This window comes from Melanerpes formicivorus, unplaced genomic scaffold (assembly GCF_026170545.1).
Source record: "Melanerpes formicivorus ecotype bairdi unplaced genomic scaffold, bMelFor1.0.p_v2 SCAF_17, whole genome shotgun sequence".
NCBI lineage: Eukaryota > Metazoa > Chordata > Aves > Piciformes > Picidae > Melanerpes > Melanerpes formicivorus.
Window position 1 is genome coordinate 13,695,160 of NW_027142369.1, and position 14,469 is coordinate 13,709,628.

The window sequence follows — 14,469 nt, forward strand, 5'->3', positions numbered from 1 at the left end:
TTTTATGCACTGCTCATATTGAAAACCAGTGATGCCTAAGAGACAGAGTTTAAAAGACTCACTCAATGCTCTTCTGGGATACAAAAAGAAGAAAGCATGATGAGCATTTACTTCATTAAAAAATAATAAAACAATCAAAACACCCACTAGAGAATCCAAGCCCTCCTATTCCTGAATCCAAGATTACTGCAGAAGGTATTTCTAAAGCAAGAACAGATTAAACCAAGAAAACTGCAGAAGGACCAAAAGGGAGAATTTTGTCCTGCTTGGTGGGATCAGCAGCACAAAACACAAAACATCAAACAGTCTGTCACTGTTGGCAAGTTGCACCTTCAGACAGGCGGATCCAGAGATCCCGTTGCTGCAGCTGCCCAGGCCAGAGAAAGCAAAGGCCCAAACCTCAATCATAGAACCATTTAGGTTGTAAAAGACCTTACGATGATCCCACATCTGGAAGGATGGCACATCTGCCTTCTGATGCCACCAGCTGTCCCCAGGGCCCCTGACTAAATCCTTTGCTGAAAGGTTCAGATAGAGGCAAACTATCCACTGCAAAACCAACAGACATAGGGAGAGGATCAGGTCAGATGGCCCTGACCCCAAGGGGATAAGCTCCAGAGGTGCAAGATCCCATGGAGGGACAGCAATGCCCCAGCCCCAAGGGATATGTGTTCCAATAAAGGATGTCCATGATGCACCAGATCCTATAGGGCACACTGAAACTATGGTGAGGTTCAAATGCACCAACCCTAACGGGGTGAGCACCCCATAGAACGACTGTCATGCACCAGTGCCTATGGTGGGGTGCAACCTTACCAGATGAGCAACCCTATGAGATGACAGCAATGCACCAAGTTCTATAGTTTGCAACCCCACAGGATGACAAAACCCCCACTGGGTGACAACACATTAGCCCCTTTGGAATTACCAGTGATATGGGGTGACAACACACCACCCCCCATGGAGTCAGCAACCCCATGGGAAGACAGCAATGCACCAGCCCCTATGGGGAAGAAACCCAATGGCATGACAGCAACCCCATGGCATAACAGCAATACACCAGCCCCTAAGCAGCAGTAGAAACCCAATGGGGTGACAGTAATGAACACACCCCTATGGAGAAGAAACCTTGCAGGATTTACAGCAGCCCTGTGGGAAGACAGCAATGCATGAGCCTCTGTGGTGAAGAAACCCTATAGGATGCCAGCAATGACAACAACGCACCAGCCTCTATTGACAAGAAGTCCTATGGGGTGACAACGACGCATCAGCCCTATAGGAGGAGCATCCCTATACGGTGACTCTGATGCGCCAGCGCCTAAGTGCCCACCCCTCTTTCCCGAAAGGTGTCCGCGATGCACCAGTCTCAACGAGGAGGGGCTCCCTCTGGTGCCACCTCGCCGGTGAGTTGACCCCATATCCCGGCCCCATAGGACGCCCCGCCGCCCCTCCCCTGTTCGCGGGCGGGCTGGCGGCGCTGGGTACGTTACCGGCATCCCCGCCGGGCAGAGCGGGTGGCAGCGTGGCCGTGTAGAGAGCCGCCACGGCAGCGCCAAGCGCCCCGGCGGCGGCAGCACCACCCACCCTACTCCCAGATCCAGCGCCCATGTGCGCCGCCACCGCCGCCGCCGCCGCCACCACTTCCGGGTTGGGCGGCGAGGGGCGGGTGGGTCGTACCACTCCGCTGCCCCCGCAGGGGGAAACAGTCCTGGCCCACCCCCAACCCACTCGCCTTCCCTGCTGCCCTCGGGGCTAGCTCCCGGGACCGCCCGTTATTAAAGGTTCTCAGACATGGAACAGAGAGGGCTGTGGCCCCGGTGAGGAAAGCCAATGTGGCCTCCTGTTCACTCGCACCTATAACCCCCTGCCGGGAGGAAGTGGTACAGACGGAGAGGGAGGGGAGCGAAGCGAGGCCCTCGGCAAGAGTGGGGAGAGTTGATTTCGGGATTTTTTCAGTGCTGCAGGTGCAGGAGGTTTTGGCCTGACGTTTCTGGGTGTCATGGGAGGTTCGTGGCTCCCAGGCCGGGTGGGCAGAGAAGGAACACGGGAGTTTGTCACGAAGGGAGGCGACGATGTCTCTGTGCCCGTGGGCTTGGCTTGGGCCAAGCCCGAGGCGTCCTGAAACACCGTTTTAAAATGCGTTCTGGCTACCCCTGCCTGCTTCCTCAGATGGGGTCGCTGGGCCGGTGTGCACCGGTATACACAGCTGCCGTATTCCGATTTTTTAAGCAAATGGAAAATACAGAATCTTTAAAGTTGGAACAGGCTTCTATGATTATCAAGTCCACCCTCAACCCAGCACCACATGCACCCTAAACCATGTGCCGAAGTGCCATGTCTACACGTTTCTTGAACGTCACCGGAGATGGTGACTTCAGCACCTCCCTGAGCCGCCTGCTCCAATGCCTGATCACTCTTTCAGTACAGAAAATGTTCCTGATACCCAGCCTAAACCTCCCCTGGTGCAACTTGCGGCTACTTTCAATCATTGTATTGTTACATGGAACAAAAGAGCACCTTCCCCACTTTACAACCTCCTTTCAGGTAGTTGTAGAGAGCAACGATGGAGACCCTCAGCCTCCTCCAGGCTAAACAACTCCAGTTCCCTCAGCCACTCCTTGCAAGACATGGTCTCCAGACCTTTCACGAGCTTTATTGCTCTTTTCTGAGCATCCTCCAGCACCTCAATGTCTTTCTTGTAGTGAGGGGTCCAAAACTGAACCAAATAAGGTGCAGCTTCACCCAGCCTCACCAGTGCCGAGCCCAGGAGGACAATTATTTCCATACTATGGGCATGCTAGGTTTACCTCAGTGAGCATCATATAAATTTGTCACCATTTACACATCTCAGGCTAATTCCCATTTAATACATATTCATTTATATTTAGTGGTCTATAACCACTAAACCTGCTTATTTTGCCACATTTATATGGTCTGTTTAGCAAGACATACTCATCTTCTTTCAAGGCTTTTCTTATCCCCATGTTTTGCTAGACCTGTGGTCTTTCAGCAATTATTTATTTTTTTTTTCATTAGACCTAGGATCTTTTGATGATCATTCATTTCTTTCTTCCTTTGACAGCCTGGTTCAGCACCTTCTGCCCACTCAGCTACTACAGAACCAGGTGAGTGGCTCCCAGAGCTGGTGCCAGCAGGATGGGAGGTGGGTGGGGTGCAAGGCTCAGCCCTAGGGCACCAGCCCAGCCCTCCTCACCGCACTTTAACTGCCTCTCAGCTCCACGAACAAGTGTATCAGTACAGAGGTAATAAAGATCTATGCCCTGAATGGGGGTTACACAAGATGCTGGTGGAGAAAAGGATTGAAGGTGTCAGCATACAGAATATTAAAAGCAGTGATTCCCGCTGTGGGAGTAGTTAAGGAAGGCAAATAGCATCCTGAGACCTATCGATAGAAGACTAAAACACATCCATGGAAATCATTATGGGATTGTACAAAAGAGCGGCGAGGCCATACCTGGAGAATTGAGACAGATTAAAGAGAGGCTTTTGAATACAAATGAAAAAGATATAAAAGAGGGTAACTAGGATAATAAACAGCCTCATGGATTAGATCTAAGTGGAGATGTTAAAAAATTAGGTTTGCATATATATTAAAAAAAAAAAAAAAAGAAAAAAAAAAGAAAAATAGAGCAGGATTGAGGGTTCACATGACTGAAAAACCACGCATCATGTTCTGGGGACTGGAGAAGATGGTGCTGAAGGACCCTTATGAAAGAGCCAGCACAAAACCTCTGAAGGGCACAAGACAAAAATGGGAAAGGTATTGAAGGAATTCAGGGAAAGGTATTAAGGGAACTCTCCAGCCAGAGAATGTGTAAAAAGAGTGTGTTCTCTCCAGCAGAGACATGGCAAGAGAAGCTGAAGTTGCAACCAGCTCAGAAGTTAATGGGGTTGCTTGAAGGAACTGGTATTTGAGGGTATAAACGGTGGCTGAATAACAGCTGGGCCCACGTGGCTGCCTTCCATCCAGAAGGCAACGGCTTGGCTCTGCGGTGACCAAGTGAGCTTCAATATACTCAACTTGTTGGCAGGTTTCTGCTGTTATTGGCTGAGGTTCATCGGGGAGAAGAAAAAGATATGTTGCAATCCTCCGCCAGCCATTGTCACTATGGTAATGAGAGGGGTCATTGTTCCCCTACCCGTCGGGGCTGCTGAAACGTAATTTTAGCAGCAAAGTGCGCAGTCTGTGTGTGAAAGTGGGCTGGTGGCGAGGCTTTTTATCCGAAGTGTGGCTTTTTTCTTTGCAGTATTTTTCTTTCTTTGTATGTAACTTGGAAAAGGCATCCAAAGACAAATGTTAAACCGTGACTGATTACAATTATATTGATGGGGGAGGTAGCAATTTAAAGGCAACTAATCAAAATGCAGAAGAATGGCTGGTAATAATATGGTAAGGACAAACTATTCTTTAATTGTCCTGCAAGTTGTTTTATATCTTTGTCATGCAGGGAACTTTTAGGGTGCCAGTGACAAAGTGCTTTGCTGTAATATGCTAGGGCAGGCTCACAACAGCCTTTATCTTAGTGAATAACTACCACCGTTTCAAAGGCCAGGATTACAGACACACTTTATGTCAGCGCAAACGCTTTGGAGAGTGGATTTACATTTTTCTTTTGGGAGCAGAAATCTATTTAAATCTATTTAATTCATGAGATTTGAGTCCCCCTCCTTCACCAGGCATGACCCAGGGGGCTGACCAAGACAAAAAGGATGTGTGGACCTTCTTCTTTTGGTTTTATCAGAGCCAAGCAGATAGTTTTTGACTGTTTTCATTCATGCTCTGGAAGTTAAGAGTTGTCTAAACCCTAGCTCGATTCACCTTGTTGCAGAACAAAACACAGCAATCCCCTGGGCTTTCTCAACGTCTTGAGGATGGGCTGAGGAGCAACAACAACAAAAAATATTTCCTAGGAAAAACCACACACATTAGGGGAAGTGGAAAGCATTTGGAAAATGGTCTTGTGCTGCATGTATTGATTTATGAAAAAAAAAAATATCCCTGGAACTTGTAGCACGAGAGCATACTCTAGTGGCAACCAAGCAAAGAAACTGCTCGTGGTTTGTGCAGTGTCTTGATGGTGAGATGCTCCCACCTTTCAGCTAGAGGCTTATTCTCCCCTATCTCCGTGGGCTCTATGCTCAGTGCTCAGCCTGACAGGAAATACCCAAGGCATGCAGAGAAAATAAACAGGAACCTCTAAAGTAATTTTAAAAACACAGATTGGGAACATATCTCCCCAGAATGGCTGTGTACTTAGAGAGTTGTCTTTTGCCAGGCTCTGTTGCAGATTTTCTCCTGAGAGACACAGTTTAGAGGAGGCAGGAGATAGGAAAAGGGAGAATAATACTTAAAGCAAATTCTGTTCACCCATGGCAGTGTCATTACAAACTTGAATGAGCACAGTTATTGCAAATAAATAAAAACAATAGACCAGAACCAGTTTTACATAAGAAAATACTGAAATACTGTTCAATTAGTCCTAAGCTTTAGTTAAACCTTTTCTTTTGCCCATCAGGTGATAAGGTTAATACAGAAAGCACTCAACTGCTGTACTTGTGTAACAACAGTCAGAAGCCATTTAATGAACTTACGTGTATACACATTTAGCAAAGCCTCAGTATTGTCAGCACTGGGCTGGTGCAGAATTTTAATGGCAAAGTAGCCAGCCTGGTCTTCTGCATAAACAACATCCTCGAGTAAAGGAAGCAGGTCCTCATGGGGACCATTAACAATACAAATAAGCACTGCTTCTATATTTAAACAAGAAGTTTGGCAGTATTTCCACTGGCGATACATGCCTGCCTGCAAAGCACAGAAAGGAAGATTATGCTACTTTTATTTCTTCTTAAGTGGCTTGAATAAGCTGCATTTTATGACTTCTTGGGTTTTGTTTTTTTGCAGGGCAGGGAAGATTAGACTCATATCCCACATTTACAGTAACATGGCTGAGGTAGCTAGGCATAGAATGGCTTTGGTTGGAGTATACCTTCCAGATTGTCAAATCCAACCATTAACATAACACCACCAAGTCCACTCCTAAACCATGTCCCTCAGCAACACATCTACACATCTTTTAATGACCTCCAGGGATGATGATTCAACCCCTTCCCTAGGCAGCCTATTACAGGTCTTGACAACCCTTTATGTGAAGAATTTTTTCCTAATATCCCACCTAAACCTCCCCTGGCAACTTGAGGCCATTTCACATGGTGCAGAGGGAATTACTAGTGGAATAAGGCAGAATAAAAACACATTTGGTCCAGTGAGGATCATAGAATGCTTTAAAGGGACCTTTAAAGGTCTAACCCCCCCTTGCAGTGAGCAGGGACACCTTCAGGTAGATCAGGTGGCTCAGAGCCCCATCCGAACAGACCTGGAATGTTTCATGGGATGGGGGCATCTACCACCTCTCTGGGCAACTTGGGCCATTATCTCACCACCCTCACTGTAAAATATATCTTCCTGTCATCTAGGCTGACCCTCCCCTCTTTTAGTTTAAACCATCCCAAATTTGTCCTGCCACAACAGGCCCTGGTAAAAAGTCTGTCCCCATCTTTCTTACAGACCCCTTTTAATAGTGAAAGATCCAAACCACAGACTCTTACTGCCCCAGTCTGTGATTGAACTCAGTATTGCTGGAGTGAGCTGCCTCCAGCTGTACCCAGCCAGGCTGTGGGCTTGGCCCAGCATGGGCCACCAAGGCCATGCTGGGATGTGGCTGGTCACTGAAAACACATGGGGACCTGCATATGTCGCAAAGGTGGCTCTGTGTATGCTCACTGGCCACTTAAGGGACTCAGCTTCATGTACATCAGCTGTGATATCCCTAGTACCTTGTGAACCCATCAAAACTCAAAAGAAAGGTGAGGCTGTCACAGATGGCTGTTACAGTCACAACTCTTTTATGCAAAGCTGAGAGGAGAAAGGAGAAATGTGGCTGTCACCAGGACTGATGGTCAGGCTGTCTACTCAGCCTAGCTGCTAGCACTATGTTGGCTGTCATCTGGTGTGGGGAAGGGAACACTGAGGGTGGTTGTGGTCAGAGGGCTAGGAGAATTTGTCGATTCAGATCCTTGGAAAACCAGCCTCAGTTCCACCACTCACAGGACAGCTTGTTCAGTGTTTTAAAAACCACTTTCTTTTTCTCCCCCAAATAAGAAAACAGGCTGAACTGATGTCCCTGTGTAGATCTTGTTTCCCATGATTTTGCAACTTTGCGAGACAGGCTTTCTTGTCTTGCAGAAGACCTCCAGTCCCTGCCTCCAGCAGTCTTAGCCTTCCAGCTGATTTTCTGACACACCGAGCAGTCACAGATCCCATTTGTCTCAGCTGGTGTTCCCAGAAATCTGACAGTCAGCTCTGTGTTTTCACACCTGATTTCCTTAAACTAATATTATTTATTTATCCACATGCTTTGCTGTCAGAGTCAGGTCTGGTGTCTGATCTGCACAGTGACTCCACAGTTTTGTTGGAGACCATCTTCTCGTGAATACAGCTGATACACCACATGAGGGCTCCATTGCCCTCATCCCCCAACTGCTTAATTACTCTGTGATTAGTATTTGCGAGAAGGGAACACATCTTACGACCACAGAGCACATTTCAAAGATTTTCATCTTTCTCTTAATTACAGATGTAGGATATTAGGCTCTGAGCAATGCAGTCCAATGGAACTGTTCCTGTCCATGGCAGGGGGGTTGGAACTAGATGATCTTTAAGTTCTCTTCCAACCTAAACCATTCTATGAATCAATTGCTGTCTTGAACCTTGGTGACCAAACTCACGGCCTGGCCCAAGAATTATCCAAACACAGTATGTAGCTGAAGACATGCAACAGCAGATGGTATTGCAGGGATCTCCAATGGTTTAAACTCTTCTTTCTTCACCTGTGTTCTTAGTTCTGGTAAAGCTTATCCAATGACTCATTTAGGTGAAAAATTTTCACATTACATCCATCTCTCTTTGTTTCATTCCCATTTATTAATCTGTGGTCAGATTACATCAGGTGAGGGTCATACTCGGGGAATTTGAGCAAAGAATGAGTGTCAAGCAGGACAGGAACTACACCCTCCAAAATCAGTCTCCTTTCCTGGCTTTACCAGTGCCTTCTTACCTGGCCCTTCCATATCTTCCTTGTGGTCTTGCATTGAATGAATCCCTGAGTGCTGCTACTAACGGTTCAGCTACCACAAGTTGTCTTTCAACCTAGTCGGAAACTGCTGGAGTGACACAGTTCAAAAATTTGTGTTCTCCCATAAGGTCATTGTGTTACTCCTGTTGTGGTAAGATTATAGTAAGAACTTTCCCTCTTCCAAGATATTCTGCAGAGATGAGGTTAGTGGCCATGACTGTGATGTGTTGATATGTGACCAGAATTAACTCGTGAGGATGCTTAACAACAGCAGGACAGAAGTTGGTATAAGATATACTTCAGCCAAGGACTTTCTTCTTTCATAGACTGCTCCACAAAGAAGAGGTTCATGCCCCATCACCAGGCATGTACCTTCTAGGTGCTTACAGCTGGTTTGTGCAGTGCTGCCTGCTCCTAGCATTGCAGTTTACAGATGCTGCAGCTTTGAACTCTGGGGAGACAATACCACTAAACCTTCAGGAGACTTGGAAGGAGCTCCCATTTTCCCCATACACAAATAGCCCTGCTGATGTGAGGTCTGTTAGAGGTGTGTCAGTGTGCAGAACATGCCATTTCTGGGGTAGTTCATGTAACCTGGAGAGCTCTAATTAAATAAATCCAAGTTTTGGAGGGGACTAACGGCACAATTTTGAGTTAGTTTGGTTGAGTGCACTGGTTTGCTTTTCCTGGCTGACAAGGGGCAGGTCTCTGGCTTAGCCCTAGTACTTCATGCTCCAGTGCGTGGCAGTCCTAGAGATAGTGTTTTTATTACAAAGCAACTAAACAGTCATTTTTATCTTATATTCTTAGTAATGGCTGAACCACTTAAGTATAAGTGTCCTAGAAAGTTCAGTCTGGGAGAGTGAGATTCTCCATAGCATCAAAAAACAAGCTTTTGCCAATCCTCACCCGTGTTCCCTTCAGCATGCTGGTGGCTGGGAGGTACCTGCTGAACTCCAACATACTCCTATCTGTGGGTGACAGCAGCATCCCCAGAGCTCAGGCAGGCCTCTGCCCTCTGTACATGCTCTTCCAAGAAAAGCTCCTGAACACACTCCATCCACTTGCTTCAAGGTCTATACAGGTCCTGCAGTTGGTCTCCTTGGAGGTCAGGAAGCACAAAAACAGAAGCAAGATATTTTGGCTTCCTCTCTATTTCCTGTAGAAGGCCAGGCTAGGAAACAGATTAAATGGATTACATTAAATCCAGATTAAATGCTGGCGTATACCCAGACATGACTTGCCCATTCACATTGCCAGTTGCTCAGTGCCCATGTGGCCAGAGTACTGCACAAGCAATCCATGTTCAAGCTACTTGCCATGTGGAAGATGATGTAGGAAATTCCTCAAATTCAATTTATCTGCTGGACCACAGCTGTAGCATGTCACCACAAGAATCCAGGGCCCAAGAGTGAAAGAAAAACAGATGAGGGAAGCACACTCTGTTCAAGCACAACTGAGCAAATGTTAAAACACAGCCCAGGTCTCTCCTGGTATGCCCCAAACCTTGATTCAAGCTTGTATCTGAAAATCATCTGGTAACCTTGTAGGATGGATGACCTAACCTGAGGTATGGGTCCAGGTTCAAATAAAACCTAGGCCACAGGTGCTGTCAGAGCTTTTTCTGCTGAGGCTGCAGCAGATGTATGCACCAGTTTCTGTATGTCAGACTCTCAAGAGCTAGAAAACACCAGCACAGAACTTCAAAATGTCCCTCTAGGGCATGAGCATTAAAGGAGCCTTCACCCAAATGCATATGGCTGGGTTTTGTAGGTATCACTTGATGCCTAGAGTGGATGGTGATCTGGAAATAAATTACAGAACATTTTTATAATAAAAACTTGCTGATGAAGATGCTGGGGGCTCTAAGGTAGCTGTGATAAGTAGCTGCAGGCTGTACAAATGAAAGGAGGACCAAAGGCAGAGTCCCAGTGCATCATCATAAGGCCTTCCAGGGAGGGAATTGGGTCCATCGGACTGGCCCTATTGAAACAGCAAACTTTCAGTTTGGCACTGCCTTATCCTGGATTTGAGGTAGAGTCATCTTGTGCTGGTGAGCATCTCACCACCCTTATGGTGAAGAACTTCTTCCTAATGTCTAATTAAAAGCTACCCTTCTCTAGCTTTGATCCATTCCCCCTAGTCCTATCACTATCCAACACCCTAAAAAGTCCCTCACCAGCTTTCTTGTAGGTCCCCTTCAGGTACTAGAAGGCCACAATAAGATCTCCTTGGAGCCTTCTGTTCTCCAGACTGAACAACCCCAACTTTCTCAGCCTGTCCTCATAGGAGATGTGCTCCAGCCCTCTGATCGTCCTCATGGCCTTTCTCCAGACACGCTCCAGCACAAGCATATCTTTCTCGCCATAGGGGCTCCAGGACTGGACACAGTACTCCAGGTGGGGTCTCATGAGAGTGGTGTAGGGGGGGAGAATCACCTGTCTCAACCTTCTGGCCACACTTCTCTTGATACAACCCAGGATATGGTTGGCTTTTCTAGAAGCTTCAGACTTCTCCTCTGCTTTCTGTGACCTGGTATTCTCAGACTCCTCACAGTCAAGATGAGAAAAAAGCATCTCATTTTTTAAAGGCCAGAACTGCTGGTGCAGAAAATAGCTAAGTGCTGGGGACTGAGCTCTGCATCTGCCTTACTTGGGATAAATCCAGAATCCCTCACTGCCTCCAGCCGATTTACTCCCCGTTTGGTGTAACCAAAAGCAGAATTTGCCTTTTGCTGTTTTCTGATGGCATTAAAGCCATTAAAGAAAATCCTACAAAAAGATTTAGGTGCAAACAAAATCTCCCTCTTTCCACAAATCTGTCTGAACTTACACTGCAAAAGGAAACATGGAGGAACTGAAGCTGCTGGCAGGGGACAAGGGGACTCTCTAGCAGGGTCAGCTGTGCATATATTTACACATGATATTAGCAGGAAAAAAGACAAAATGGGTGCAATCCTGACCCAAGGTGGTCCAAATGTTCCACACTATCATTACTGCTGGGGTCAGAGGCATTGCTGTTTGGTGACTTGATAAGCATGATGAGCTAACGAGTGACAGCTTAATCAGCACAGATAATTCTTCTGCAATATAGCAGATAATTACACCCTTATTTCCACTGATTTTTAGGTGGATTTTTTCACTCATAAATAGGAGATAATGCCATATGACTTGACCTTCCCAAACAAAGCTTTTGCAGAAAGCAGTGTAATATCCATGGGTTGTTCATGCATATAGCTATTGGCTTATCTAGGCTGGTTTTTTTGTCCACTGCAGCTAGCCAACTGGAAAGAACACCAGAAGTAAAAACATTTTAAATCCATTTAATTTTTCTACATGTGGATAAAACCCTTCAGGTTCTGAGTTCAGGCAGTTGTTCCTGTTATTTTCTAGGCAATACAAAGGGCAAGATGGAGGCATCTGTGGGGTCTCATCTTTCTTCTTCCCAGAGAGGACCCACAACACTTCTGGGAAAGGAAGCTGCCTATTAAATGCTGTAAGCATTGCATTACCCATCCCTTTACCTGACCCTTCCTCTGCCCTGGCCAAAATCACACCTCTGAGAGGCTGTTAGTAGGGTCCTGTGAAACAGCCGTTCTGCCTAGGGGCTGGAGACAAAGAGACTGTTCAGACGGCTCCTTGGTGTTAAAAAAACCATAACAGAGGTGGAGACAGGCAGGACAATCTGCAGAGTCCAGGATGGCTGCCTTGAACCGCCGCCTTCATCCTGCACTCCAGACAAGATGTGTCAGAAGTCCAGATTGGAGGGTGGGTGATATCCTGCATCCCACCTCCTTTGGCTCACTTGAATTTCTCCCATCATGGGCTGGCTGGAATGAAAATAAAGAGCCCGGACCACGCGCTGCCAAATTCCCTCAGTTGTGGTCACATAGGAGCGGCTCCCATCTCCGCCCCTCGCTCATTTGTTTGTGCCTGTAATAACTGGGTTTCCCAGCTGGTTTCCCAGCCCGGGACCTGCTTAACTCCAGTAACTAAACATGAGTAGGGGAATTCGGTCCAAGCAGGCAGGTGCAGTGGCTGGATAGCTTGTGGAGTTCCCTTCTGCCACAGAATGACAGTTACTGCACATATGTTGCAAAGATAAGCATTGTTTGCTATCGGCAGAGGAAAAGCCAGGGGCTTGCTGCAATCTGGGAGTCTTGCTGTTCAAGAGAGCGAAAGGTGTGTGTGAAAATAAGGGAGGATGCTCTCTCAGCAGCCAGGGAAGAAAAGCTGGAGTATTTTGGCCTTGGCTTCTTGCAAACAGGGATTGCATCTGCCCCAGAGACAGCAGGTGTGGAGTTACATCTGTGTCCAGCACTGATTGGAGCAGTTCTGGAGAGTTAGGCTCAAGTTAGGCTTCCCAAGGAGACATGTTAAAACATAGGAGAGGTCTAAAAATTGCTGTAAGCACCAGTAGGGGTGCAAAAAATATCCCTTTGCAGTTCCATTTAGCAATCTACAGCTTAGCAGAGAAGAGGGTAGGCGGTAACTTGACCGTGGTCTGTAAGTACCCCATGAGGAGAAGATTTCTGACAGTGGAAGGCCGATTAATTGAGCGGACAAAGATGAAGTGAGCCTGAAGTGCTAAAAGCTGTAATTAGATAAACTACACCTAGAAGTAAGGTGAGTAGTCCTGAGTGAAGGGAATTAAGCACTGGAGGAATTTGCCTGGGGTGGCAGATCCTAGTTCACTCTTGGCATGGTGATGGCCACACATACCATTTTCTCCTGTTGATGTTACGTGTTTCTTTTCTAGCTTCTTTTTGTTTTTCCAGGGGATGCAGGGGACAGTAGAGCTTGAGATGACATAAACATCCCTTGAATCACACATGGAGACAGAGACAATAACGAAGAACCCAACAGAAGGTCCACATCAGCAAGATTCAGTGTTTACTCACAGAGATAACCCAATTCCCAGACCAGCTGTGAAGACTTGACTTTCCAATAAAGCATTTACTTTAGGGACAAAGACTTCAGGTTTCTTCTGCTCTCCTATGCAATGTTTCTGAAGGACTAAGACAGGGAGAGTGGTGCTTTGGAACATAGCTTAGTGTCCATAGTGTTGACAGTTAGACTTGATGATAGTGGAGATATTTTCCAACTTAAACAATTCTATGATTTAATTTTTAATTCTATGGATTTAAGTAGGGAGAGAGTAAATTTAGACTGGATATGAGGAAGAAATTCTTGACAGTGATGGTGGTGAGACACTGGAACAGGTTGCCCAGGAAGGTTGTGGATGCCCCATCACTGGAGGTGTTCAAGGCCAGGGTGGACGGGACCTTGAGCAAACTGGTTCAAGTGGAAGGTGTCACTGCCTATTGCAGAAGGGTTGGAACTAGATGACCTTTCCAACCCAAACCATTCTATGATTCTGTAACAGGTGATCCATATATATGGCCAGTGGCCACCAGCAACACTGGCCTTGTTCCACCCCCATAAAGCAACATCCACTCCTGAATTCCATGGAGGCCAAGGCTGGGAGGAGAGTAAGACCTGTTTATAACAGCCTCTAATCCCTGCCCTCCATAATCAGTTTTAAAATGGCCATCAAATCTTCCCTTAGCCTCTAATTGAAAAAGTGATGTCAGCAGTAATCTGCTGCCCCAATTTATCCCCATATATTTGGGCAGTTTGGGCTAATGCATTGTTTCATAAACATATGTTTTAACCCAGGCCCACACACACACACACACACAAAGAGAAAGCTCTGAACACACTGCACTAGTTATGGAGACTAATGCCTTAAATATTACTTTTAATACTAATGTCAGATTATTAAAAATGTAATCCGTCCTCCTGATTGGACCTAATGTAAGCAGGAGGATAAGAGGGCTTCTATCCATGCATTAACACATTTCATGGAGTGTAAAGCCACTTTCTTCCTCTTAAAACATAAGGCCAGGAACTAATAGAATCTGTACTTCAAGGGGGTTTTTAAAACATATTACATGGAAAGTTTAGTGAAAGTTAATCTGTTGATAAGTGTCGGCTGGAGCTGTGTGGGTCAACAAGAAATAAATGTAATTCACATGCAATTTTTCCTCTGTTAAAAACCTATCTGTGCACTTTAAAACATTTATGTTTAAATAGAACAGAGACCAGCACTAAGAAGCACTCAGCCCAAAGCAGCTTTATCTAAATGTGTTGTAAGGGACTAAAATAAAAGTAAGCTACCCAAATCTCCCAAAGATAAAGGGAGAAGGGCTCTGACCCGATGTGAGTTCTCCCCCCATCCCATCCACATGCTGTTCCTGGGCTTCATTCCCATTCCCTCTTGTACATCTCTCCATGGTGGCATTCCTCCTCTCCCT

At 46.2% G+C, this 14,469-nt stretch overlaps 1 protein-coding gene and 1 long non-coding RNA gene across 4 annotated transcripts in view; one reads left to right on the forward strand and one right to left on the reverse strand.

The window, feature by feature from the left end:
* The window catches only part of TMEM260 (transmembrane protein 260), a 40,510-nt gene extending 38,894 nt beyond the window's left edge, over positions 1 to 1,616 (reverse strand). For both annotated transcript variants that reach the window (XM_068149017.1, XM_068149018.1), the window contains exon 1: positions 1,491 to 1,616. In XM_068149017.1, the coding sequence (XP_068005118.1) occupies positions 1,491 to 1,608 (118 nt within the window). In that variant the 5' untranslated portion in view covers positions 1,609 to 1,616. The remainder of the gene's footprint in view (positions 1 to 1,490) is intronic.
* LOC137446425 (uncharacterized) lies at positions 1,317 to 14,180 on the forward strand. Of its 2 annotated transcripts, XR_010988646.1 has the most exons (4): positions 1,317 to 1,403; positions 3,083 to 3,125; positions 11,546 to 11,648; positions 12,912 to 14,180. It is a non-coding gene; the product is annotated as an uncharacterized lncRNA (long non-coding RNA). The 2 variants fall into 2 exon arrangements; XR_010988647.1 differs by lacking the exon at positions 11,546 to 11,648 and having other exon boundaries at positions 12,931 to 14,180.
* The last annotated feature ends 289 nt before the right edge of the window (positions 14,181 to 14,469 follow it).